Genomic DNA, 26404 nt, shown 5'->3' with positions numbered 1-26404 from the left:
ATCCATAGTATGTTAATAATTTTAGGCTGAATTGATCAATGAATGAATACTTACTCTACTTGTTTGGACCATTCTGGTGGATCGCTAAAAGTCATGAATATACAGTTGGTCAAAATGGTGCACATAATGATCATACTGAATAAAGTGAGAGGGAAACAAGTTAAGGAAAGTTCTGGAAAGTGTGACAACTCTAGAACTGATGCACCACTGTATTAGTGTAAAACAAATAATTTAGCAAGAAGTCATGAAAAGAAACTAGAGACAAGGACCTCAAGGAAGAAAAGGTGTCATACATGTAGAATACATGGAATAACCGTTGATCATTTTCTAACATTACAATGTATTGTATTTCTAATAATACAATGTACACTATTTACTGAAATAAATACAGTGGACAGTGGAAAAACCTGCCACTAAACCCTGAGGACCCTGAGGAAATGTGCCCTGTTGAACAATCACTGTAAAATGATTGCTGAATGACATGCACATGCATATACACTGCAGAACCTTGAAAGGATATGAATGTATCAAAATCTTAATTGCTATTCGCCTAAATAGATTAAAGGGGCTTATGATGTATAAGGAGGGCGTGGCACTAAAGCGGAAGATTGTTTTCCCTTTGTTTAGGACTATAAATGTCTGTGGAGAGAGAGAGAAAGAGAGAAACATATTATTCACAAGTACTACACATTGCATGACATCATTCAGTAAAAACTGTAAAAGCTGGCAACATACTGTCATCAGATACCAGGACTGTGAGGCAAACTGTTGACTGACTGCTATGGAGGACACAATATTTTAGGACCCTTGAGGCTTCAGGTCAAACATCCCTTAGAATGCCTTGTCTCCATCCCAGAATTATTAAACATTTTGAAAAATACATACTAATTGTATGTCCCGGGCAGGCATACTTTTATGCTTTCTTTAAAAACACACGAACACATTAAAGACACTGTACGACTCTGTGCAGGACTCTCAGAAGGCAAAAAAGATAGTTAGACATGATCATGAAACCAGGCTATCTCTAGAACACAAGCTAGATTCACACTCTGGTTCACTCCAGTGTCATCACTCAGCCGTGTCCATTCACAGGCCTTTACCTACTATATATACCCTGGCCCCTGGCATAGACCCCTGGCTTTAGACGACAGGATTCCTGTGTGTGTATGTGTGTGTGTGTGTGTGTATGTGTGTGTGGTTATGTGTGTATGTCTGTGTCTCCCTTTCCTGGCTAGGTTGGCTTTCACCTCTATTGTAACCTTTGTAAGCTGCCACTGGAGTGCAGAAGACAGGCGCTGGGACAGAGAGAAGCTCTCCCCTCTGTCTGTAGCCAAATGGGCCTCTTCCTCTTTAGCTTAAAGCTCTTACTGGAAGAGAACTGCAAATGCTGACATCGATCAGGGCCAGATCTGCTGACTCCAGTCTCTCCACAACCACTCCCCACCTATGAGCAGGACTGGGCCAAGTGGTGCTGGCCTGTCTGGTTAGGCCTTTCTGTGTGTGTTTGTGTGCAAGGTTGATATGGTGATATGGTCAGGTCATGTGATAGGTAACAAAGTCCCTATGACCTCTGACTAGCCTTCACATGAGTCTGTGCAATCCTGTCGGCCTACAGAGAGGGAATCAAACTCCACCTGGCTTTAACTTACAACGCATAACCAACAACTAGAACATATTACAGTTTCATAATGGAGACAGTATGGTATGCAAAATGATGTCCCTGTACATGGATGGAATGTTCATGTTTAGTGGGCCATCTGAATTCCACACGGTCTGCCATTACATATGCTACTGTCTGCAGATGACCACAAAGAACACACACACACTGTCGCATCTGGCAAGGGGAACACTTGAGAGAACTGCCGACGAGAAGCGTCCTGAGACAAGAGGTGTCCTGAAATCTAATTAGATTAAAAATAGCATGAGCAGTCTGGGGAAAGACAAAATGTATTCTCTGCATTAGAAGCCTACTCCCCCCCTCTCTCCTTCATCATGTCCCTTTCTGTCCACATACTCTCGAACACCATCTGAGCCATCACAAAGAAAACCTCAATTAAAATACAAGAAAATGGCGATAACAAAGTGGATTAAATATTAACTAAGCTTGCGTGTTGTAGGATTAAGGGGAAAGTTAATGAGAGGAGGTTACATGTGGCTTTCACAAAGCAGACACATGAATGACCTTGGCGTTCAGTACATGCCAGTGGTCTTGTTAGCATGGCTATAGTCCCAAGGCCTTCATACATGTTATCGTTGAGCTACACCTGCCCTCTCTGACCCCAGCACAATAGCTCTACCTGTTAGGAACAGAATGTGGAAGTTCATTGACTTCCTTCTTTATCAAGTCATTGGATTGCTTCGAACTGCTACTTATTGTTGATGAGCACACACACAATCATACACACAATACAATATACAAATTGTATTCATATTCATGTATACATGGTATGCATTTTGTTGTAAATCCTTCAATATAGCTTTCTGAAATGAATTTGAGACTTGAGGGTGAGACTGACTCCCTCTATGTGGCAGTATGGCTAGAGATTGAAAGGGCTGTATAGGATCTCACAAGTCCTGGCATCCTACATACAGTAGGACTGTTTCCCAGACACACTCTAATAGGGCTAACATATCGACCATGTTGTGCTGGGCCCCCTCCCTAAGACGATCAAACACACACTTCACATGCGTGAACACACACAATCCCGCAGAGTGGGCCATTTACTGTACACACAGCAGTTTAGCCGCACAAATATATTCACTCACGCTTGTGCATACTGTACCTACACACACATGAATAAGTACAATCAATACAAGGCTAAACAAATGTAAAAGGTTTCTATAGAAAGTATGACTGATTTGCTGCAACACTCCTGAAAATGTCATAATCCTCGATAGAGAAGACCACATGCAGGGATGAGGAGCTAGAATGCAGCTGCAAAGACGACTAAGGACTGTGTGTGTATGAGAGAGAGAGAGGGGGGGGAGAGAGAAAGAGAGAGAGAAGGAGAGAGAAAGATGGAGCAGACAGTTAGAAGGATCTAGAGGGGAGCATGCAGGGATACGAGACAAACGCAAAGAGAGCGAGAGAGAAAGGGAGAATGGAAAAATGAGAGAAGGAGGAGAGAGAGGGATGTGGGCATGCAGTGGAGGAAAGAGGGGGAAGGGGGGGATGCAGAAAGCCAGAGAGCTGCAGAGGGGAGAGAGCCAAACCTGAGATGGATGGGTGAACGGAAGGAGGAGGGATGGGCAGGCATGCAGCAAAGAGAGAGAGAGAGAGATGGGGAGGAGGGACAGAGAAAGATATGAGACTAAGCCAAGCTGGGAAACAATAGAGAGTAGGTCATCGATGGAAAAGTGGAAAAGGGGCTATGCTTGTGTATGTCAGATTGCCAGAACCAGACCTTGCTTATACACTTCACTGTACATATAGACCAAGGATTCACTTCCCATATCGCATCCATCCTGGGAGAGCAGTGACCTTCACAGACAGACGCATACTCGGCAGGAACATAATATTCCACACCACAACCTGACAGATTTCTGAGTGGACATGAACAAAGACTGCGACATATAATCCTTCTGAATGAGAAGCTTCTTAAAATGGCTCTCCCTTTTTAAGCTAGAGGAGTTTTGTAACCCTTTTCTTGCTATGGCATGCACAATGCACATAATTCATTACAGCTACACCCCCCACCCCCCCCCACCCTACCCCTCCCAACCTCCTCTTTACAAACGTATGTGACCCCCTCCCTCACTACAACATTCAGCCCAGCTGCACTGAGGCACACTCCCTTCCAGATAGCTCCCTCCCTCCCTGCACCTATCCTGCCTCCCTTCCTCAGCCCAGTACAGGAGGATGCTGTGTCATCAGACACTAAGGACTCAGACAGAGCACTAAAGCCTGGGCCTCGCTCTAATTTACTACACCCAGGAGAGAGAATGGAAGGGGGGAGGGAGGGGGGGAGGGCAGAGACGGAGGGGTGGTGCGGGGGGGGCAGAGATGAAGAGAGAGGGGGGGGGGGGCAGCGAGCGAGGGAGAGAGAGAGGAGTGGGGGGCAGAGAGAGAGTGTGCAAGCTCCACTCATTCATGCTGAACCTCTGTCTGTCTCCACCACCTCTCTGTGATCTGCGTCAGACTGTGAGCAAGACCGGTCTACCGCTCACTCACTAAGGGGGAGGCAGCCTGTCACTGCAAGAGACACTGCAGTTAGTTACACCATAAAAAAGAAATAGAGCCCACAATTCCATACGCACTATAGATCCCAAGCTTAACCATTTGATACAACCTCCAGGCCAGGATGTTCTCTGGAATGAGAAACCCAACAACAGGCCCATCCCTGCACCAGCACTTGCGCCAGTTGAACCCTTGCTTTCCATGTCCACATCCTCTGGCCCTCCTCGCTCCCCTTCCTGCATGAGCCCTGGAGCACCTCTTCTTGTTTAATCACTCAAGACATTTGAAAAGTCCAGGCAGTCCTCCCTCTCTCTTGCTCTCTCTCCCTTTCTCTCCGTTTCTATCACAGGGGAAAACAGGAACTGCAACGCTGCACTTCTCCTCCTCGCCTTCTCTACTCCCCCTTGCTCTTCCCCTCTTTGATGCACGAGTGCTGCGATCAGGTTTCACTGCAGCTGACAACACACACACACACACACAGGCAAAGATAGACACACATGCAAGCATAAATGCACACACACACACACACACAACAAAGGATCATGAACGGATGGTGGGGTTAGCGGTCGAGTAGAGGAGAGGAGTAACTTGGAGGAGGTGAGACACAAAGAGAGGAGGATGGAAGCTTGATCTGAATATTCATGTTGGACCTCCCCTAGGTGCTGTAAAGGTGAAGGCATGTATAGGGGGTGGGACAAGTGAATAGTAGTAAAATCCTCAGAATGACCAAGAGGCCCACTGGGATTGTTTGTGTGTGTGTTGGTCTTTGTGTGTGTGTTGGTCTTTGTGTGTGTGTTGGTCTTTGTGTGTGTGTTGGTCTTTGTGTGTGTGTGTGGTACTGCCAGGTTGATGAGTGGCCCTCAGCTGTCCACATGTATGTAACAGCCCATGTATATGACACAATGGGTGTGTGTGTGACAGTCACAGGCCTTGGCAGAGCAAGCCCCCCCCCCCCCCCACACACACACACACACACAGACATGTGGCATAGCACACATATTCGTCCACACCTTAAGGAGCCAGGGAGGGGTATGGAAAGTGGGAGCCAGGTCACTGCTGCAGACTAGAGTGTGTGTGTGTAGGGGAGGGGGGAGGAGTCTGAGGAGAACCCAGAGCATCCTGTGAAAAATGAGTCTCCCATCCCATTCAAGGACGGGGAAGAGAGAGACGAGGGAGGATATCAGAGACAAGAGGACAGAGGTGAGCAGCGGGCCTGGAGACAGAGAAGGAGAGGGGAGGGGCCTGGAGACAGAGAAGGAGAGGGGAGGGGCCTGGAGACAGAGAAGGAGAGGGGAGGGGCCTGGAGACAGAGAAGGAGAGAGGAGGGGCCTGGTGACAGAGAAGGAGGGGGGAGGGGCCTGGAGAAAGAGAAAGAGAGGGGAGGGGCCTAGAGAAGGAGAGGGGAGGGGCCTGGAGACAGAGAAGGAGAGGGGAGGGGCCTGGAGACAGAGAAGGAGAGGGGAGGGGCCTGGAGACAGAGAAGGAGAGGGGAGGGGCCTGGAGACAGAGAAGGAGAGAGGGGGGCTGTGACCTCCCTGTCCCAGCAGAGCTAGGGATATGGATCAATAGATCACAAGAGGGCCACTCACTTGATAACCCCAGTGTATGCCAGCTGTGTGTGCATCTGTGTGTATTAGTGAGTCAACCATGTATAGTGGGAGATTAACATGTTTGTGTGAATATGAGTGTGAGAACTCATATTCATGAGAAATGAGAATGTGCACGTGAGTTGGGCAATGGTTTTTGTTAGTATGTCTATTGCTATACTTGTTGTGTGTTTCGATTGTGTGTGTCAGTATTCACTTTGTCCAAAACTATTGCAAGCCGTGATCTTTTGACCATGGGTGTGTCAGATCTACACTAACAGTATCTAGCATGGCATATCTGACAGCATTTCAAATGTTATTCAATCTACCTGTGTCAACAATATTTAAGTATTTTATTTTAATAATATTTTTTGCTAGCATGTTCCTGCATATTAGAACCAACCATTTCAGAGTACAGAGGCTGGTTAAGCTTTTGCCTTTTAAAGATTCCATTTGACGGCGACATCCCTCTCTTCTCTCTCTGCAGCCCCAACACCGTTGGAGATGACACACAAATGCTATACTGCACTCTGGGCCATGTAACCACGTTCAAAACACCAGATAGTTTGACACATTCAGAAGAAAACGGAGAAAGACGTGCAAAAAAACAAAAAAAACAATAGGATAGGGGACCAAAACAGCCACAGAGTCTGCTCTACTGGCATGACCAGGCAAGCTACATGATGGTCACCGAAACACAACATGCTGGGGAAAGAAGGGGAGACCGGCAGAGGAAAACACGACCCAATGAAGACAGCATACATACACTGACTGTACACGTGCACAGTCACATATCCACCAACAGGCCATCGCTCTCTGTCTCTCTGTCACACACACATTTACCCTGTCTGCTTCTCTTATGATCAGAGAAGGATTGTCCTTGTGTGAGAATTCAATTAGCAATAGGACTGATAGCACATATTCAGAGATGCCTGTTCTCCATTCCTCCTGCCAGCATCCAACACATTTACAGTAAGTGCATCAACACAAAGCATCAATCAACAGTACAGAAGACCACATAGGCAGCATTACTACTGAGGCCTGCACTCTTCATTCCCTCCCTCTGGTCTTACAGAGGCCTCCGCAATGGAAGCATCTTTCATTCTATACCAGTCTAAACGAGGATGAATAAGCTGCTATGAGCATTCATAATAACATTGTAAGTTCGATATGACCCTACATAGGTACTCAAACTCTAGTCTTCCCTTTTTAAGTATTAAAGACCAGGGTCACACCTCAAGGTCGCTTTTACTGTTGACTCGATCACATAGCCCTAACGCCATGGCAACTCAATTGTGTAACACCATTGTGTAACCTCCATTTTGTCTAAATGACAGTGAACCTCTCTCTTTCTGAATCTGGTTTCAGAGCCTGTCACTTTGGACGATACAGATCGCGTGACAGATGAAGCTGATGAAGGGGATTATGTCTGTCTTGATGAGACTTATGAGATGTGTGACAAAGGACAACTCACTTTCTCATTCAAATAGTAGGGGTCCAAATCTTCCAGTGGTATCGCCAACATTCCTTTGGGAACGTCCCCATAAATGAAGGGCACGCTCTTCCCAGCCTCCAGGTCACTGTTGGGCTTAGGTTTGTTGTCCTCATCATCGTCGCGGTGACTGCTGTCCGACTTGGGCTTGGGCTTCTTGTTCTTCGCCTCGTTGATGCGCTTCTCGATGTTAGCGAGGGATTCCGGCTTGAACTTCTTGAAGCTGTCAGGTCCTGGGGGTGCAATAAGGGGCGCAGCCATGTTTTCATCCTGCAGCTACGTTTTCTTTATTTGTGTTCCATCCCGGACATCCGGACCTGGTAAGAAGAGAGAGATGATGGGGGGACAGAAGGGATGGGTCAAATAGGGACATGGTGAACAACACACCAACGCTACATTTAATCAGGCTTACAGCAAGCGACTGTTGATGTAAACAGTTCATCCCCATCCAAGAAAAAACACGAATGACCATATGCATTATTGTTCAATAACACTTACTGTTCTCTGAAATGTATAGGTTATAAACAGTGTATAGATCCCCACTTTCAATTGAAATCTAAAAGGGAGATGATGGGCGTATATTGTGAAGGATGGCTCTCAGGACAGTTTCATATTTCATAGCAATCAGACGAGCTGGTTGCTGGGTTCGTCCTCTGTAGCAGTGTCTCCCTGAGCTAAAGAGACATGGAATGTTCTGGCTCTGTCACAGAGAAAGCAGACAAAGCAGGGCACCCAGACAGCAGAGTGTGCAACCTTTTGAAACCTGAGCAAGACACACATTTTCTCAGTTTTCCTCCGACCTTAAACACTATAGTTTGCTTTCTTTCTTTCTATCTTTTTTCTTTCTCTTTCTCTCCCTCCCTCCCTCCTTCCCTCTCTTTCTTGCTCTACTCACACAAAGAAATTATACACATAGCAGGAATGCTTCATTCGAGATAGTGCCCCACACTGGCTGGTGTGGAGATGACCTTGGTGAACCCAGCAGCAACAGCAGCAGGCTGAGGGGGTGGGGGGTTGGTCAGCTCAATCTCCAACTTCTCCACTCCTCACATCTTCTAGGCATGGCCAGGATGCGTCCCCTTCTCTCAGCTGACCTGAGCTGGGAGAAGGGGAAGCTCACTGGGTTCTGTTTTTGGATTTTGCAACTAATAACATTCCTCCATACTTCCATTCTCTCTCTCTCTCTCTCTCTCTCTCTCTCTCTCTCTCTCTCTCTCTCTCTCAGAAAAACCAGATCCAAACATGCATTAACAAGAAAGATGTTTTCTTTGTACCCATGATCTCTGAAAGAATAGGATAATGTTTGTATGTCAGTAATGTTACCCTGTACAGACCACCAAGGCTATCTCTAAAAATTTACTACTAAATACTACTCCTGCAATTAAAACAGTGAACAAGACTATAGTGCACATATTCCAAAATTCTAAAAATAAACTGAACCCACTATCTTACAATGTAGCATGTACAGTATCATGATATCGTTGTATGTTATTTATGAGATAAAACTAATAGAGGCAAATTAGACACCCAGGCTATTAGTGAATCGTTGTGAGGTTATTCAGTATTTCATAAAAGTTAATGTTGCTTTAGTGACCAGTTGGGAATAGGTGGATACAAAATCCAACAAATCCTACCGAAAACCTGCCAGTATGTCCTCTGCTCGAGCATGTTTGGTCGTTTTTGAATGCTATTTCTTAAACGCACTTGTACGCGCTGCACCGTTGAAGATCACGTTTTTGGAGTGGGATGCCTGTATATAGATGACTGGGGCATGTCACCTCTTCCCACTATTGATTATTGATAGCCTAGGTTAGGCTACATTTTGGAACCAAATAGGAGGCCGATGATCAACACAAATTGATTTTAACAGAATTATAAACAGGCAGAGGCCACATTTATTTATTTATTTGTATTTATTTATTTATTTATTTATTTTTGGGGGGGGGATTCTTACATGCCTTCACACTTCAATTTGACTATTAACTGTAAACAGAGATGATCTACCACAAGGAAATTAAGTTGGCGTTTTAAGTAACCCGACCTGGGTGCAACCTCTAAGTCTCCTTCCACAATGCTACATCAATTGATCTACGCTCAAGGTGATTCACAAATAACGATGCAAAACAGTACTTCACATGTGGGCCGAAGCCTACCTAACTTGGTTAGGCTCATGATTAGGAACGTATGTTTCAGTACGATATGACTGTGCAGCCCATGGCTTTTATTAACGCAATTTATTCATTCAGCGACAAAATGTTGTCATAAATAGCTAATCAAAGAAGGCAATGTCAACGCGAAACCCAAACGCCATCAAGCTATCGCATTCCTAGACAGAACTTGTGATGCAAAATCATTTTTAAACTCAAGGCTACTCACGTGCCCTTTTAATCGCAGAGAGCAGGTGATGTCTATCATGAATTGGTCAGAAATAAGATTGCAAATTTACCAGATTTTTTGTAAGATCCATTTAGATATAGCCTACAGACAACGTATACGTCCGTCTTGTGAGGAATTCGTTATTGAGACGGAACCAGAGGATTGCTATGATGGAAAACTCCAGCAGGTTCTCGAAGAAGCAGCATAAACTCCCCATTCGATCACGGCGTCGCTGTCCGTTTCAGCACTATACTGATGCAGACTCCAAGCAAGTGCTGAAATCCTCTAGTCTGGTTTGTCCTCTGCGTCGGAAAATAGACACACGCCGTTTGTCCGTCCGCTTCATAGAGATACAACTAAAATATTTCTCGCTGCTGGCTAATCCATATGTTCAAGAAGGACGATGAAACCTCAAGCATCGGACATAGTGGAGACAGTCCTGTCTGAGGATGAGGGGCGGAGTAGATAGATCGACAAGAGAAACGCAACTGGATCAGAGTCAAACGGGCCGGCCGGGGGAAGGAGGGGGATAGGGTGGAGGGGGCGGGGGCGGGGGGGGTGGAGCTAGCATGGCAAACATGTGTCAAGCCCTAGCGTGATGAAGGCCTTGGTAATGCCCCTGTTAGGCCTATCTGACCATTCTCATTGGCTTATTGGCCCCTATAACGTAAAGAACAAACTGGATTAATCATGGAATGGCCTGCCTAATTAAGTTATTGGCTATAGGATATTCAACAAGGCAATAAAGCGCCACCATTTACGTGGCATGACTTGCCCACAAGTGATGTCTGTAGCCTAACAAAAAAAACATTCAACATAGGCTATGTCACGTAGCCTATGGGGGACCCCTGGTAATTGCACTATCATAAAAAAAGTAGGCCTAAATACAACAAGTTTAATGTATAGTATCTTACAATATAGGCTAACAATAAGCCCCTCTTTAACCAACTGTGTACGATAACGAATTCTTACATCTAAACGCAAGCAAATGTTTTCCGAAGTTCTCAGCTATGATCGTTTAAGTTTGTCATCACCTGACTTATAGGCACTTCGATGTTGACTAATCCACTGTTTACACACGCGCCTTGACCGCTTGTGGGCCAGAGCCTTTTTAAAATACTGCAGTAAAGCCAAGAGGAGCCTTGAGCTTCTGGATGCACAAGACCGCTTGAAAACACTTAACGTGGGGAGAGAAATGGACAGAAACCTAGTTTGAACACTGTACCATCCAAGCATGTTCACAATGTATAGACTATCATATATATAGCCTAATTGTTTTAGTTAATGTTTTACAAATATAGGTTACGACATACCACACCCGAGGAGACTGCTTAAGCGACAACACTGGCAGTATTAACATGTATGGGATATAGCAGCACCGTGACCAGTTCTATTAACATATTTTTTGAAAATGTGCTGCAACAAAAGGCAATAAGGGGATGCCGCCGCCCCCTATGAACTGCCAAAACTGAGGCGCACCTATCTCACGCAATACAGTCTCAAGTAAGTCTAACGAGGGGAGGGGAGCCTGCATGCATGCCCAGTGCGGGAGGATGGTGGAGGGTGGGGGGCCAAAACTGTTCAAATGATTCTTACAGGATGGAATAAAAGACAACAATGTAGAAAAGAATAGTTAGCAATGATAGACTTATTGGTATGTGTATTGTAGGTTACTGACGATACTGCCAACATGCACTGAAGTTTGACGTGACTGCACTTCACTATCCCCTCGTATGCGTATGTTTCACATTTTGACACATTGAAATGTCATTCTGTCCTGAGGCAGGCCAACACCCCGATGTACCTGCTTTTTCATTCCCGTGACATCCGCATCATACGAGCATTTTTTTTAAGTATGAACATTCATCCCTACTTCTAATTAAAGTTTCACATGCATATTTGCCCAAGTATTGGCATGGAGCCCTACACAAACGCGAGGAAAAGATGCTGAGAGGGGAACTGCTCTGCGGCAGTGATATGCAGACTGTAGACAGGGTAGGAGCATGATGCATCTCCCGACAAAACCCGACCGGACAAGAGAACAGAATGTCTACTTACTTTTTCCGCATTAACAGATATCCAGCGTATAGTCACTGAACTGCAGATGTCGAAAAGATTCGGGAGAAACTGCGGCTGTCGCCATATTGTTGCTGCTATCTTCCTTCCCAGTGCGTGCGGCTACCCTGCATAATTGATGACTCTCAGCAAATTGTTAGGGAGTGTCGGTAAATGCCTTTAGTTTCAATAGAGACCGCAGCATCGTAAGCAAAATGATTACACAAATGCAACGCAGATAAGTAACAAGCTGTTTATTGTACGCCATATAGAATAATGTAAAGACATTACTCTTACTTTCAGCTATAGGTTTCACAGGATAGTCTAAAAAGATGGCAGAACTAACATCTGATGATATAATTTTTCTGGTCTAAATATTGTGAAAATGAACTTTACTTAACCTTCTCTCTTCTTCCTTTGTAAGAAATCCCCGATTTGGATATCAAATAATGTGGTAGGATTAATAGTCACTTAAGGTGATGAAGCTATATTGAGAAGGGCTTGCTGAGTTGGACTTGAAACTCACCTCAATCATAACATTGTTCATAACTAAGTCCTTACAAAACAAAGGGAAATAAGTGAAGGAAAATGCTCTATAAAATACTATTTGAAAATGTTCCATCAGATATAGTTATGGTACAACTACTATTTATTCCGTTCTGGCATCCTATGTCTACTCATGTACACTACTAACAGTAGGATACTATAATCACCTAAATTGGTTTAAACTTCCACAAACTAAGGCAGTTCACTGGAGCTGCTGAAGTGCACTGCCATGTTAACTGCACCTTGAAACTATCACAGACAAAAGAGGTTATTTAGTACCACATCTATCAATGTTCAGACATTTTTAGTTTTTTATAAAAATATTTTATATAATCTATAGTCTGGACAAACAGTATAAGAATCTTCTCAATTTACAGTGTGAAGCAGGTTGTATATTTGATCTGTTTTGATACAATTGTGATATGTACAAACCAACAGGTTAAAACGGATGCATGGAGCAAAGGTTAAAGTGGCGCACCCAAAGAAAATGATTTGTGCATATCAACCAGACAACACATGAACTAAGGATATCTCACAGTCATACAAGCTCCAATCATGATCTTATCAAGCAGGATCATCACAAAGGTTATAATAGTTTGGAATTGTCAAAGGGCAAAAAGACCACTCATAATTTAGCACACCAAAAATTAATAGTGTTCATGTTCTATCTACAGGATTATGGACATTCATGAAATTGTAGGCCCAATCTGAAACTGCAGTTGAAGTTATCTATGACCCAAAAATGTCTCTGTCTAGTGGAATGTCTGAGAACTGCAACCAAACTTAACTCCAGCTGTTTTTTTAAATGGTGGAAACATGACTTCCAGACATTCAGTGTTTTACCTATGATCATAATGAAAGTCAGTGTTTCCATCATCATCTTGTGAAATACAAACCGTCCATTTATTTCAGTTTTTAAACCCACAAGATTACCGTATCAAAACAATCTTAATCTATTTGCCATTTGACAGCTGATAGAAAATATGTTTTTGATAAGTAGGATGCAATATACATTTTTTTAGAAGCCTACATGTCAACTAAGAAATATGTTGTCTTAAGGTGACCCTAATGACACACATTTCTACCACAGGTAGCTTGCAGGTGGGAACACAGGGGGAAATAAGATTGACATGATGTGTAATTACTTACCTCATGTCCTATTGTTTTCTATGGTTTATAAGTATGTCAAAAGGCTAGTCTTAGCATGCCGGATATATGGTCTATAAACATGAACAGCAGAGGAAAGATGGACTTTGTACTGGTAGTAGCCTTCTGCATTCTAATATTTTAATTTAGAAGATGATCACAATTTAAGGATCACATTAGGATATTATTCTTTGCGCATATAAGCTTGTGAGTTTACTGTGCAGCTATAGGCTGTGTGTTACTTAAAGCAGTTGGCAGAATTAATAAATACCAAATTCAATAGGATTAAAGTCCATGGAAGCAAACATATTTTAACAGTTTTTATGGCTTAGTTGTTACTTGTTTTTGTATTCACACACCTAGTTTATTTATGTGTATAACATTAGATTCCATATTTTGAAAATATAAAGTAACCTGTAAACAATAAATAAGATAAAGCACACTTGTTTCTATTGTATGAATTTACAGGACCATTGCATGGTAAGAAAGAAGATGAAATCGCGACATCAACAGGTGATCTGGGATAAACCAAATGTTTTGGATTTTTTATAAAATAAGTTGACATAGCATTACGTGGGAATCCTTGATTGGGCAGTTCACAGACCATGCAAGACGCACACTTGCCAACGTCAGTGACACTGTATCGAGGGGTTGCACCTACTTCACTGAACTTCAGATTGGCTTTACACAATCAAGACTCAAAGAACATCGAAAATGGGCCTCTGTATGAATTTATTCACGCTTTTTTTCAAGGTTGTTACGTTGCCACTTCAGCTAATGGAGGCACTGGGCGTGTACGCCATCTATAAGCGCATTTTCCCAATTCTCCTTTGCAAGATAACTCTGAATTACAACAAGGTAATGCATGATAAGAAAAAGGATCTTTTCAGCACACTTCTGGAGTTCAAACTCGAGCGTCCACTTCGTATTTTGGAGATCGGCTGCGGCTGCGGAGCAAATTTCCAGTTCTACCCCCCTACGTGCAATGTGATTTGCACAGACCCCAACCCTCACTTCCAAAAATATTTAGACACAAGTATGGAAGAAAACGATCACCTGACATTTGATAGGTTCGTTGTGGCTTCTGGTGAAGATATGGGTGTGGTTGAAGACGAATCTGTGGACGTGGTTGTCTGCACACTTGTACTCTGCTCCGTTAACAACGTACAACGCACTCTCCAAGAGGTGTATCGCATATTGAGGCCCGTAAGTTACGCAAACAGACGAGATGTGGAAAACATCTATTAAATGCCCACGTTGTATTACCCTTTCTAACTGCCAACATCTCTGGTTGGCACAACAGCGCCCAAATAGTCTCTTAAAAAAAAACATTTAAAAAAAAATGCTTGGTTAGAGCTATTCATTTTGATAATATTTACGCACTGATATCACCAGCAACGTTTTTGTGTAGCTGTGACAGTGTACACTCGAGTGTAGCCTACTCACTAAGCCATTTGCGTACACAACTCGATGTAGCCTACAGTAGTTTTACAAATGATATCTAGAGCTTAGGCTAAAACAAAGTTACAGATATACAGGTCCTTCCATGAAAAGCATGGACATTGTGTACCTCAGATGTTTGAAAAGTTTAGGATGAACATTAAGATGAACTCAAATGGCAGATTTTCTTAAGATCAGCACTCAACCATGTCCCCAATTATGACCTTCAATTCAATTAATCTAAAATAATAAAAATATATATATTTTTATACTCCCCTAAAATAGTTTTACTGTTGCAAATGTCTTACTTAAATATTGTATTGACATGTAACATTTAAATCTATGGCATGTCAGTGAAATATACATTTCAATAAATAAATGTAAAACATTATAATAAACTCTGTGTAATAAAGGTCAGCATATGTATAATAGTGTTGGAGTTAAATATGACTTATAATTAATATTTTAAGTCCAAAAAGGAATAGGGTCGTAACCCTTTTCTATAAACAAATATCAAACCGTAATATTTTTCCTATTAAGCATTATTTAAACAGCGTGCAAGTTACCGTACGTTACAGGTACATAATAAACATGCTTTTTAAAATCTGAAATGTCCTCTTTTGGTGAAATGATCCATGTCCTTTTGATTTAACAGGGTGGTGCTCTGTACTTCCTAGAGCATGTCATCTCAGACCCCTCTTCCTGGACATACTTCTTCCAACATGTGTTGCAGCCCATGTGGTACTACTTTGGAGATGGCTGTGAACTTACAAGAGCTACATGGAAGGATCTGGAGACTGCTGGTTTCTCTGAGCTCAAATTGAGGCACATTGAAGCTCCAGTGGTATTTTTGATCAAACCACATATTATGGGCTATGTTGTGAAATAGGCCTACTTTGTCTTTGTAGATTTACAAGTAACATATTCAGTCCTTAAGGATTGGCACAGTGACACAATTTTAGTTGTTTGGTCCATAATAGCTTTTCCCTAGATATAGACCCCAGCACTTGGCAGAATTCTATTAGTACCTACCATATTAAAGTATTTTAAGTTGGATACTAATATCGAGTTCAAGTATTTTATTGTCAGATGCACAGAACAACACAGGGTCAGACTGGGCACTGAAATTCTGAGGACAAGACAACGCAAAGCAACCTGGCATAACATAACATATAAATACACAGAACATAGATTACATCTATGATAAGCTAAAATATAGTAAACCTCCTGATATACAAATAATATACAATATTCAATACAGTATATTAAACCTCTAAATACACACAATCAACTATGCTAACCGTATAAACCTAACTAACCTAAGACAAGTGAGGTACAATAGTGCAATATTGCTGATAGTGCAACCAGTAGCTGAAATAACCTATACTAACATTAATAACCTGCTAACCTAAGACAACCTAATATTCTGTACTCATTTCCAGGATCTATACATTTAAAGGGCATACATGTGTAAATAACATGTTTTCATAACAATGCTCAAATGATTTTAAATGTAGTTGGTTGAGCCTTGAGTGAATGGATGCTACAGTAAAGTAATAATCACAAATTTGAAAAAGCATGTCAAGAGAGAACTTATGGAACTTTATTACACCTAATCTCACAAAACATTCAGCCTATAAAAGTAATATTATTAAAATGTATTCTTTATCGTCACGTTTTGCTTGATTTGTGAGGGGGTTTGTGGGCCAGGGTCAGAGACAGATAGACTTTGAAGACCTACATATTTTGTGACTGCTCCATTTCGTTTGGAATACAATGGTGCCACCGTGAGGCAAAATAAGATGATGTCATATGACTTTTCGCATCCAGCCAGTACTACTGGATTCTGCCAAATGACAAGGGTCTTTCTGCGGAGTGCGGACCGCAAGACGGACGGTAGTAGAGGTATGCAGGAGGCGTATCTGGTACTTACTAAAAAACAACACAGGATGTCCCTCAATTCTCCAGAGGGCAGACCGTCCAACACCCGTTTGAATTTGCATTAAAACTGACCAATGGGCTACTATGGGCGTGTCTTAGTCTTGCGGGCTGCAGATGAATACGATTGTAACAAGCACAAGTTCAGACCAAGGTTTTTCTGGAAAATGAGATATTTTATGAATTTCTGCAAGATTATTTGCTGGATAATATGTTTGCCTCTTCTGTTTATGGAGGTAGTGGGAATATATGGCATTTACAAGCGTTTGTTTCCATTACTTGCTTATAATATAACTTTTTCATACAACGACAAAATGCACGAAAATAAGAGGGATCTTTTTAAAAACTTGAACACATTTGCAAATACCAAGGATGGCACTTTTCGCCTCTTGGAAATTGGTTGTGGAAGCGGAGCAAACTTCAAGTTTTATCCCAACGGTTGCACGGTAATTTGCACAGACCCTAACCTGTACTTCAAAAAGTACCTTCAAATGAGTATGGATACTAACATGCATCTGAATTATGAGCAGTTTGTTGTTTCTTCGGGGGAAGACCTTGGTAGTATGAAGGATGAGTCGGTGGACGTGGTTGTTTGTACTTTGGTGCTATGCTCTGTCAACAACGTTCCACGTGTCCTAGAAGAGGCAAAGCGCATTCTCAAACCCGTAAGTTGTAGCCTAGACAACATTAAAGAAATACATGTTTAAAGTTTCCCTCCACAAATTACGGTGATGAGACAACAACTGTTAATGATTGTTAAGCATGAGAACCAGCTAAGTCACATCGTCGGGGACGTATGCTGCCCTTGTGTTCAAAGTTAAACTGGGGTAGGCCTACTTAAGTCGAATGTATTTTTAGATGAGCTGAAGAGCTTAGAGCATTTATATGGTGTTTAGTGGTACAATCCTAGACACACAGACACCTTCTTAAACAAGCTTAAAATCAACAAATAGGGCCTATTACTACCGGTCAAAAGTTTTAGAACACCCCCATTTTTGATTTTTTTTATTGAGGTTGAGGTTTTTCAATCAACAAAGGAGGACAGAAACCATTATAACCCTTAAGAGTGTTGGTCTTTACTTTAGATAGAAATTGCCAAGAAAGCCAAGGTGTCAGTGAGTACAGTTTCCTACACCATCAAAGGCACCTGGAAACTGGAGGAAACTCTGACAGGAAGAGGTCTGGCAGACCCAAAGCCACAACAGAATCAGAAGACTAGTTTCTGAAAGTCAACAGTTTGCGTGATAGACGGCTCACAGGACAGCAGCTTCAAGCACAGCTTAACACACGGTTCCAGGTGCCTTTTGATGGTGTAGGAAACTGTACTCACTGACACCTTGGCTTTCTTGGCAATTTCTATCTAAAGTAAAGACCAACACTTTGAAGGGTTATAATGGTCTCTGTCTTCCTTTGTTAATTGAAAAACCTTAACATTTTTTTAAACCTCTGGCAATTTACCTTATATGCATTAGCCTACATATGTACAATTTCAGGTTATTCACTGGACTTGAACTGCTTAAATTTCAATAAAGACTTTGGGGAAAATGGGAGTGTTCTAAGATGTTTGACCGGTAGTGTATATCCTTATGAACCCATTTAGATTTATATACCCAGTCTACACAATGAATTACTTAATATTGTCCATCAAACAGCCTTTAGCCATTCCTGGTTTCATTTCAGAGAGTGCATTATCTGTGGGAAGCTGTTGCAAAGACAAACCTGCAATCAATTTAACTTCTACTAATGAGTTGTTTTGGTCAACAGGGGGGTGCCTTGTACTTTCTGGAGCATGTAGTTTCAGACCCCGCCACCTGGACATATTTCTTACAGCACGTACTGCAGCCTCTTTGGTACTATCTGGGGGATGGATGTGTTGTTACCAGGGCAACATGGAAGGATTTGGAGGCTGCTGGCTTCTCCAAGCTCAAACTGAAGCACATTGAAGCTCCACAGGTCACCTTGATGATCAGACCACATGTTTTAGGATATGCTGTAAAGTAAACTTGCCTCACCTTTTATCTCTTTTGCACAAGTGTAAACAGGCCTTGACAGAATGCTTTCAGCTAAACACAGCATTGTTGCTGTGACCCAATGGGGGAAAAACACTCAGAAATGTCAGCATGTAAAACCACTGGTATAGGGTTAAAAGGTTTATTACAAAGTGTCACTGTACAGTGAGTAATCTATTAGGCTCAATATGTAAAGAATGAAAAAATATTTATTTCATATTACTTACAGAATGAGCGATTGCTTTTGTATTCCCTTGTTTGTTTTGAGAATGTGTGCCCCCCCCCCCCCCCCAGCCTGCCGCCTTAAGATATAGAAAATAAATATGACCCTGACATTGTGCACTCTCTCCCTGATAGATTGTCCAAGTAACAGCCAAGTTAGCTGTACACAATGTTTTCTAATATCCCTTTGCACTAATAAGGAATGGTAACTGTAACATTTTATCTCATGGGGACTAGGGTGTGGACGTTTAGGGATCACATAAAATGAACTTGAATCACATCATAGTTTTAACACAGTCAAAAATCTCCATTACATGTTGCAGTGGGAATCAGCAGGTTTCTACCATAAAACTTGATGGGACAATCAGAAGCTGATAGAAAACTAAAGGAACAAAATTGAATGTCAGTGATTACATATCAAGCCTCGTGCACGCTCACACAATATTCACAAATATAAACAGTTAAGCGTTAGTCATTCTTCCAGTAGCTCAATAAAAAGATGAGGAAAAAAGGCTTCTTTCACACTATCATTGTCTTTTAGAATGGGCGCTTCCCATTGCCAACGCTCACTCGACATTTGTTAAAACAAAATATTGTATAAAACACAAAAACTGAAGACAAGGATATCTAATGCAAAGTGTAAGGTGTTCCCGGTTAACCCTGTTGTCCAGGTGAGTAGCGCTGTAGCCATTTCCAAGACCTATTTGTATTAGTCCTATTCATTTGAATGTGTGGCCAGGTTATCCTGTTTTGACACAGTAAAGGTCCTTTAACGTCTTCAGCTCCTCAATGAGGGTTTTGTTCTGGTTCTCTAGAACAGCTACTCGGTTTTCCAGACACTTGACGTATTCTTTCTTCTTCCTGCGACACTCACGGGCCGCTTCTCTGGACGGGCAAGCAAAACAATTTCAGGGTCAGGGACTGTAGTACATCTTTATCCATTCTGCAGGGCACTACATACAAGTTTTAAAAGGTATCTTGGCATGCTTTGAAGGGTAGGCAGCCGGTACTGAAGACGTCTGTCATTAACCACTGATCAATTAACAATAATAAAGATTACAAATAATGATAACCGTTTATTTTATACTGTTTTGAATGTTCTGTATATAATAAACAATGTTCTCATGAGAACATGATCTTTGGACATGTCCAGGAGAGAAAAATGCTATGAAATATGAATATGCAATAAATATGCTGTCTATCATTGATGAACTGTCATTATGCTGTTTGCTACAGCTTGCTGATGCCTGCATAGCCATGATAGTTCTTTTGAAGGATGCGACTAGGAAATGTCTGTGGCACTAGATTGTAGGTCAGAGGTCACGATGTTACAAAGTGTATAATGCCAGGGAACTTTGAACAAGGAAAAAAGGAGGTACATCATATCTATTTCTAGGAGCCCTATCTAAAGACTAAACAAAATCTATCTAGCACCATGAATGCATCATCTTTTTTCTGTGCTTGCAAAGCCATGTTGGTTGTCACCCCCCCCCTTCTATATTGCGATACTATTGAACTGCCTTACATTCCTGTATTCTTTATCCAGTCCTCTGAGATGCTCAGCTTGAGTGTATATGTTTATGATGGGTAAGCTTATTAACTTTGCATTTGAGTTAAACTTGACATAAATACTTGCAAATGATGATGACCACAATAAAAACACAATGCTAGTTTGGTCCTAGTATGTAGAGCTCATGTTCAGACATAAAATCACAAGAATCCTTCTTAAATCTGGAATGCATAAGAGGCGTGGTGTGTCCAAATAGGTAGTAGTGCGATGTGAGTATACCTCCAGTTGACTCAGTATCAACCTCCCTCCAACCCCACACACCTGTTCTTTGCCAGGCGGATTTCTCTCTTCATAGAGGGGTCATCACTCTTGCCATGAGACTGTCCTGCAGGGGAGGTCATAACCACGGTCTGAGGAATGGAACTGGATGTGGGCGCTGTGCGAATCTGATATGTCTGCATCTCTCCTCCTGCACCTGAAAGAGAGGGAGATGACATGGTACAATCTTTAGGTGATAACCGTCCCTGACATTCCTTCCAAATCTGTCCCACAAACTAAGCTGCTGCTGCTGGACAACATATCTTTTTATAATTCTTTGAGGGCATCAGCTGCATTATATATTTTTTTAATATAACTAATACCATAGATGTCTCCATACTTACTTTGTACGACCACCTGGTTGCTGGGCACCAATATCTGCTGTCCGTCTGGCGTCTGGGCGTACTGAAGGATGGTGGTGCCCTGCTGAGCTGAGCCGGAGTTGGTCATGGTAAGGGTCTGCAGGCCCTGGAAGCCCTCTGACCCAGGGCTGGCCAGCTGGATAGTGCCATTGGGGGCAATAGTAACTGCAAAAAGAAGAAACGTGGACAAGAAACATTCAGTGATGAAACTGAAAAGGCTCTGGGGGTACCGGGAAGACCATTAGAGGTATAGGACCCACACAATTAGAACTTTGGCGGTCCCTTGCTATTTACATTTACATTTAGCAGACGCTCTTATCCAGAGCGACTTACAGTAAGTATTTGTGTTATCCCCTTCACTTACCCCTGTCTAAAATACATTTTAAATACAAAATACATGCATTTTAATACAAGCAATTGCAGACAGCTGCACATTCTAGGCTAACAGGTGCATAAGGGCAAATAATAGATGGCTACAGTAAACTTCTAGAACCACGCCAAACAAAAGGATGAGTGCCAACTTCCCACATATGCTCCTCTCTGAGCCTACAATTATGCCTTACACCGGCATTCCCCATCCCACTTCCTGCTACAGACGAGGTACATCTCCCCTATTCAACCTCCCTCTACCACAGGTTCAAGTCCAGTGTGCACCTGTAACTTCCTAAAACGCATCCTTGAGTTCCCATTGTGCCTGCTGTAATACTAACATGTGGAGCCACTTCATGGGTCTTTACTCCTTAGTTTTACTGTTACTTTAATAGTCATTTACTACAAATTCAAAACAGCGAAGCATATTTATGTATACGTTTACCGTCTTCACATTGGACCTTCAACCTTGGTGCTGCTAGATTACATTTCCCCTTAATTGACTGCAAAGTCTCCATCTAATGTTTAATGTAAATTGGGCTAATAACTCCAATGCTACAGATAATGTATTATCTGTAATGTAAATTGCTCAGTAGCCACAGTGTGGACTACAGGTGGAGGTTTAGGGGCAGGTCTTACTGTATTGGCCGCTGCTCGTCTGGTAGATGGTGGGAGTGGTGGGGACTGTGACTGTTACACCAGAGGAAGCAGCAACATCATCCTCTCCATCGTTGCGTGACATCACTTCCTCAGCAGACAATTCATTTAGGATTTTCCTAAAGCCAACCAGAAGAATACAGGAATGTACGCATTTATTGGAAATAACCCAAACAACAATGTTGTCATTTTCACACAAGGACAATGCCTGCAAAAATTAGAACCAATAAATGCAATGTAGTAGAAATCATATTTACAGAAGGTGTTAAGTAATATGTTTTTTTAGTGTGTGTGGTATACCTATAGGATGGTCGTCGAGCTAAGATCTCTCTGGTCTTCTGGGCAGAAGCTCCACTGTCTGACGAGTCCTGTGAGTCATCACTGTCTGAGCCCTGGCCCTGCAAGGACAGAACAGAGCATTACTGAAAAGCAAGAGGCCTTATGCATTTAAGTATACGGCACTATGACAAATCTGGCCAGGTCTTACCTGCACAGTCTGCACCTGAGGAGACTGAATGACTGAGGACTGTGCAGACTGAATGACTCCCTGCACTTGAAACTGACCACCTGGAAGCTGAACCACGGTCACAGGAGAACCGCCCAGAGACATCTGGAAGCACAAGTGTATTCAGGCATACATCAACCATTGCTAAGAGATCAGATAATGCACTTAGAATGTAACTGGTGATTGAATATTTTCTTTACTTGCTGGGCTATCTGTGATATCTGAGAGGCTGTGATGGTGGTTGGGATAGTGATAATCTGGGACTCTGTGCCATTGCTGTTCTGCTGCACCTCTTCCATGGTCACTGTGTACAAAGAGAATATGCTATAGCATTAATGGTTAAGGATATTGCATTGCTTGATAAAATACAGCCCAAACAATGAACTAAAATATGTATAGGGGCATATAGATACATACCAACCCCCCCGTCCCCCTCTTTTCATTTTGATTAATTGTGTGAACAATTTGCAAGTTCTAAATCAGACGAGGATCACACACACACACACTGCTACGGAACATCTCGTTTTCTGGATTACACGCAATGACACGTGCTTTTTTGTAGCTAACGTTAGGCTAAAGTTTTTATAAATGTCTGTGGCTATCGTTATTAAAGCAATGTCAATGCGTTTGTGTACAATTCAAATAATGAAATTGCTAACTACAGCTAACTGGTCATGTATAATGTTTTCCAAATGATGAGCTAGCTAGCAAGCAAGTTATTAACATAATAATTACGCAAAAGCTAAACAAACTAATGCTTAGCATGCTAACATCCGCTTTATCGACTAATTCGTTAATAGATTGCCAACGAAACATTCTTTTACTGTCTCCAACGACTTGCACAATGAGTGAGCTTTTGTCTCAATGAGCGAATTTGTGTTAGACAGTGCGGCACAGTCACTGGCACGCAAGTACCCGCGTCAACAGACGTCAGCGATACAAGGAGCCATTAATACACCTTCCTTTTTAACAACGACGAGGAGTTGACGGAGTCGTAGCCGCCATTACTAGCGCAACACACCATTGTGCCGTTCTAAAGGGCAGGGCAGATGGCAAGGCGGTTTTTCAGAATTTAGGCTAGCCAGGGAGATTACCTTTGTCAAGTGTTGTTCTTCTAGGCGGCGTAGTGTTCGATGATGACGATGATGGTTATAGTTATCCTTTGAAAACTGTGGAGAACATATGGCTACAAGCTAAATGCTAAAAATATAGCTAAGAGCTAGCTAGCTAGCTAAATAGCTACCATAAAAAGTAAACACTTTTTTCATAGGAAGTAGGCGGCACTGCGCGCCACCTCTGCAAGGACATATGACGTAATTGCTTCCTTTGAGCACGGTGATTGGATGGATTGCTGTTTTTGCAGAAGCAAAAGGAAAAATTGTCAAGATTCTAATTTTTGTTTTAAACTTTCCTATAATACCGAGCACTTCTGTGAATAATCAGTTATTTTTCATTAAAGAAGATGGATAACAATAACATGTAATAAATAACATGTTAATTGTAAAAATGCATTTTCTATAAACTTTTAATTGAAAAAACTACGTTGGTATTTTCTGAAAAAGCATGTACTTTATTCATTTGCGAATTGAAGTATAAAACCAGTACAACCAATTTACAAAATATTAAAAAAAAAGAAAATATTGGAATGGGATACTATCATCACTTATTTATTCATAGATTATGTAGGCTAATGTACCTCCAAAATGCTCCATAGCGCCAAGGATTAATTGGTGGATATAATATACCTGCCCATAACACATGTATACATTTTTTATGTATTAAAATATTTTATAAACATAATTTACTAAGAGTGCATACATAACATATTGGTTGAACCACTCCAGACAGAGATGTGCAATGCTTTGTACAACACTGGCCAAACTAGTCAATCTTTTCCTTACACCTTTTTAATTCGGCCCAGGCTCTGCAAGCACTGGAATTTACAGAAAGAGCAGCAGCAAAAAAGTGTAAGTCCCATTGTTGTCCCCAACTAACCCACCACACCTGCTCTGGTTGCACTTATATTTCAAAACGTTTTTTTTCTTTCTTTTTTACAAACAAGGGTTTGATTGATAGAAAAAGAGCCAAGATGTACCTTGGTCTTGAATCAGAGTACAACTGTTACCTGGATTATTTGAAATAGAAAATTATGAAATATTAAGTTGTCCCTCCTGCAAGACTGTTAAAGCTGTTTTCTACTTGTGCTTGGAGTCATAAAAGATTGCATTGTGAACATGTAATATCAACTCAAAGGTAGCACTATAATGCAAGGTTCTATCTCATTTTTGTTTATTTTAAAATAGATCACAGCCATTTCATCTCACACACAATTTCTATGTTTTTCAACGATACAAAGGGGACAATTGTTTAAATCATTCACATCTCTGATCCAAACAAATCCTGAAGAATCATGGGTTAGTACATCCACAGCACATTGTTTTAAATTCTCACATTATAATGTACTGTTTCAACTTGAGTTAACTTGTAGTGTTTGGCATAGGCTTGAGTTACAAGGGGTTTAATGTAATTCACACTCAGACCAAAATTAACAAAACATTAAATGTATGTACATGTTTAACAGTACAGTATAATAAATGGCTAATTGTATACACATCAAATTCATTATGAGGAACCAATAATAAGTTATGATGAGGAGCGAGGACAGAGGGACGTATAGATAAGAGGGAACATAATATCATATACAAAATAAAATCTGTTAAAACTTAACAGTAAATAAAGTATTCCTCGCCACACTGTATGTGTGGAGGATAGAAAAACGTTACAACAACATAAGTGGTTGATGTCCCTCTGCCTTGGCTACAGTACACTTCCTGTATTTGTCATTAAAGGACACTTCAAGGGGCCTCCTGTAGAATTCAAGCAATGTGATTGGCTCAGATGTGCAAATGACTTATTATGACTTACAGGGACAAAAATATTCCAGTGATTCAAAGAGGAGTGCATCCCATTTCAAACACTCGACCAGTTGGATAGAGATCCATGCACGACAAAATATCATGTTCTATTCTACTTACCAGAGTAGAGCCCTTTCAGTCATCCTTCTCTTTACATAAGTGATTCTCAGACTAGTCCAATCTCATGAACTGATGCATTTCAGCGGAACAATAACATTGTTTCTTTAGTCTGTTGAGACTATAGTATTAATTAGGTACTGTGAAAGGGCTAAGAGGTACTATAGTACACCATGCTGTAAACCACAAAAGCATTGAGGGCATCATTTACTGTGAGACTTGCATGTTGACATTTGTATGAAAGTAAAAGACTGGCTTTCTAACACCTATCTGAGTGGTGACAGTAGACATCCATAATTACAAATTGTTTAAGTATCTATAACATATTACAAACCATTTGATATCTACAAATATTTGTGTATTTTTACATACATTTAACAAGGAGCTTCCTGACATCGATTACACCTTTTAAAAGCTCAATACCTCGTCTTTGGAAAACCTTTATACTCATAATGAAAATGAGTAACATTATAGCTATCCATTAAAGACATGTATTAACATTATAATTAGTACACTAATGTAAACTAATGGTTTGCCATATGGTTTTATGCATTTATGAGGACTGCTTCACTATCACCACAGTGAGGGGCCAAGTGTTTACCATAGAGCTTTATCATGATTATCTTATTTTTAAATACCCTGGTATTAATCTTTAGAAATGACT

General features: G+C 41.5%; 4 protein-coding genes across 5 annotated transcripts in view; 2 read left to right on the top strand and 2 right to left on the bottom strand.

Moving 5' to 3' along the window:
• Positions 1–11832, bottom strand: part of scn8ab (sodium channel, voltage gated, type VIII, alpha subunit b) — a 39129-nt gene extending 27297 nt beyond the window's left edge. Inside the window, exons 1-4 of the mRNA XM_047025442.1 lie at positions 11690–11832; positions 7238–7572; positions 521–639; positions 55–144 (exon numbers count right to left, since the gene is read on the bottom strand). Coding sequence (XP_046881398.1) covers positions 55–144; positions 521–639; positions 7238–7516 — 488 coding nt within the window. The 5' untranslated portion in view covers positions 7517–7572; positions 11690–11832. The remainder of the gene's footprint in view (positions 1–54; positions 145–520; positions 640–7237; positions 7573–11689) is intronic.
• A 2141-nt stretch (positions 11833–13973) lies between these two features.
• On the top strand, positions 13974–15851 carry LOC124470636 (methyltransferase-like protein 7A). Its single transcript, XM_047024584.1, has 2 exons — positions 13974–14584; positions 15474–15851. The coding sequence occupies exons 1-2, from the start codon at positions 14093–14095 to the stop codon at positions 15705–15707; spliced, it is 726 nt and encodes a 241-aa protein (XP_046880540.1). The 5' UTR covers positions 13974–14092; the 3' UTR covers positions 15708–15851.
• A 259-nt stretch (positions 15852–16110) lies between these two features.
• LOC124470635 (methyltransferase-like protein 7A) lies at positions 16111–18914 on the top strand. The gene is made up of 2 exons (XM_047024583.1): positions 16111–17421; positions 18521–18914. Exons 1-2 carry the CDS (start codon positions 16834–16836, stop codon positions 18755–18757), a joined length of 825 nt encoding a protein of 274 aa, XP_046880539.1. The 5' UTR covers positions 16111–16833; the 3' UTR covers positions 18758–18914.
• On the bottom strand, positions 18894–24256 carry atf1 (activating transcription factor 1). 2 transcript variants are annotated; one of them, XM_047024582.1, is made up of 8 exons: positions 23803–24256; positions 22909–23012; positions 22691–22813; positions 22504–22601; positions 22186–22322; positions 21160–21342; positions 20819–20972; positions 18894–19872 (listed from the first exon to the last, which is right to left on the bottom strand). In XM_047024582.1, the coding sequence occupies exons 2-8, from the start codon at positions 23005–23007 to the stop codon at positions 19728–19730; spliced, it is 939 nt and encodes a 312-aa protein (XP_046880538.1). In that variant the 5' UTR covers positions 23008–23012; positions 23803–24256; the 3' UTR covers positions 18894–19727. The 2 variants fall into 2 exon arrangements, with proteins under 2 accessions (XP_046880538.1, XP_046880537.1); XM_047024581.1 differs by lacking the exon at positions 23803–24256 and adding an exon at positions 23126–23613.
• Positions 24257–26404: the final 2148 nt, after the last annotated feature.

The sequence above is a fragment of the Hypomesus transpacificus genome, chromosome 9, assembly GCF_021917145.1.
Source record: "Hypomesus transpacificus isolate Combined female chromosome 9, fHypTra1, whole genome shotgun sequence".
Taxonomy (NCBI): Eukaryota; Metazoa; Chordata; class Actinopteri; order Osmeriformes; family Osmeridae; genus Hypomesus; species Hypomesus transpacificus.
The sequence above is the reverse complement of the archived record's forward strand: the minus strand, read 5'-3'. Positions and strand labels throughout refer to the sequence as shown.

Bases quoted from the DNA above. Each gene is read 5' to 3' on its own strand.
- LOC124470636 (XM_047024584.1), top strand. From the start codon at position 14,093: ATGGGCCTCTGTATGAATTTATTCACGCTTTTTTTCAAGGTTGTTACG. The intron at 14,585-15,473 runs GTAAGTTACGCA...TTGATTTAACAG, and splicing joins TGTATCGCATATTGAGGCCC to GGTGGTGCTCTGTACTTCCT.
- LOC124470635 (XM_047024583.1), top strand. From the start codon at position 16,834: ATGGGCTACTATGGGCGTGTCTTAGTCTTGCGGGCTGCAGATGAATAC. The intron at 17,422-18,520 runs GTAAGTTGTAGC...TTTGGTCAACAG, and splicing joins CAAAGCGCATTCTCAAACCC to GGGGGTGCCTTGTACTTTCT.
- atf1 (XM_047024582.1), bottom strand. From the start codon at position 23,007: ATGGAAGAGGTGCAGCAGAACAGCAATGGCACAGAGTCCCAGATTATC. The intron at 22,602-22,690 runs GTAAGACCTGGC...CTGTCCTTGCAG, and splicing joins CTCAGGTGCAGACTGTGCAG to GGCCAGGGCTCAGACAGTGA. The intron at 21,343-22,185 runs GTAAGACCTGCC...TTCTTTTTGCAG, and splicing joins GACGAGCAGCGGCCAATACA to TTACTATTGCCCCCAATGGC.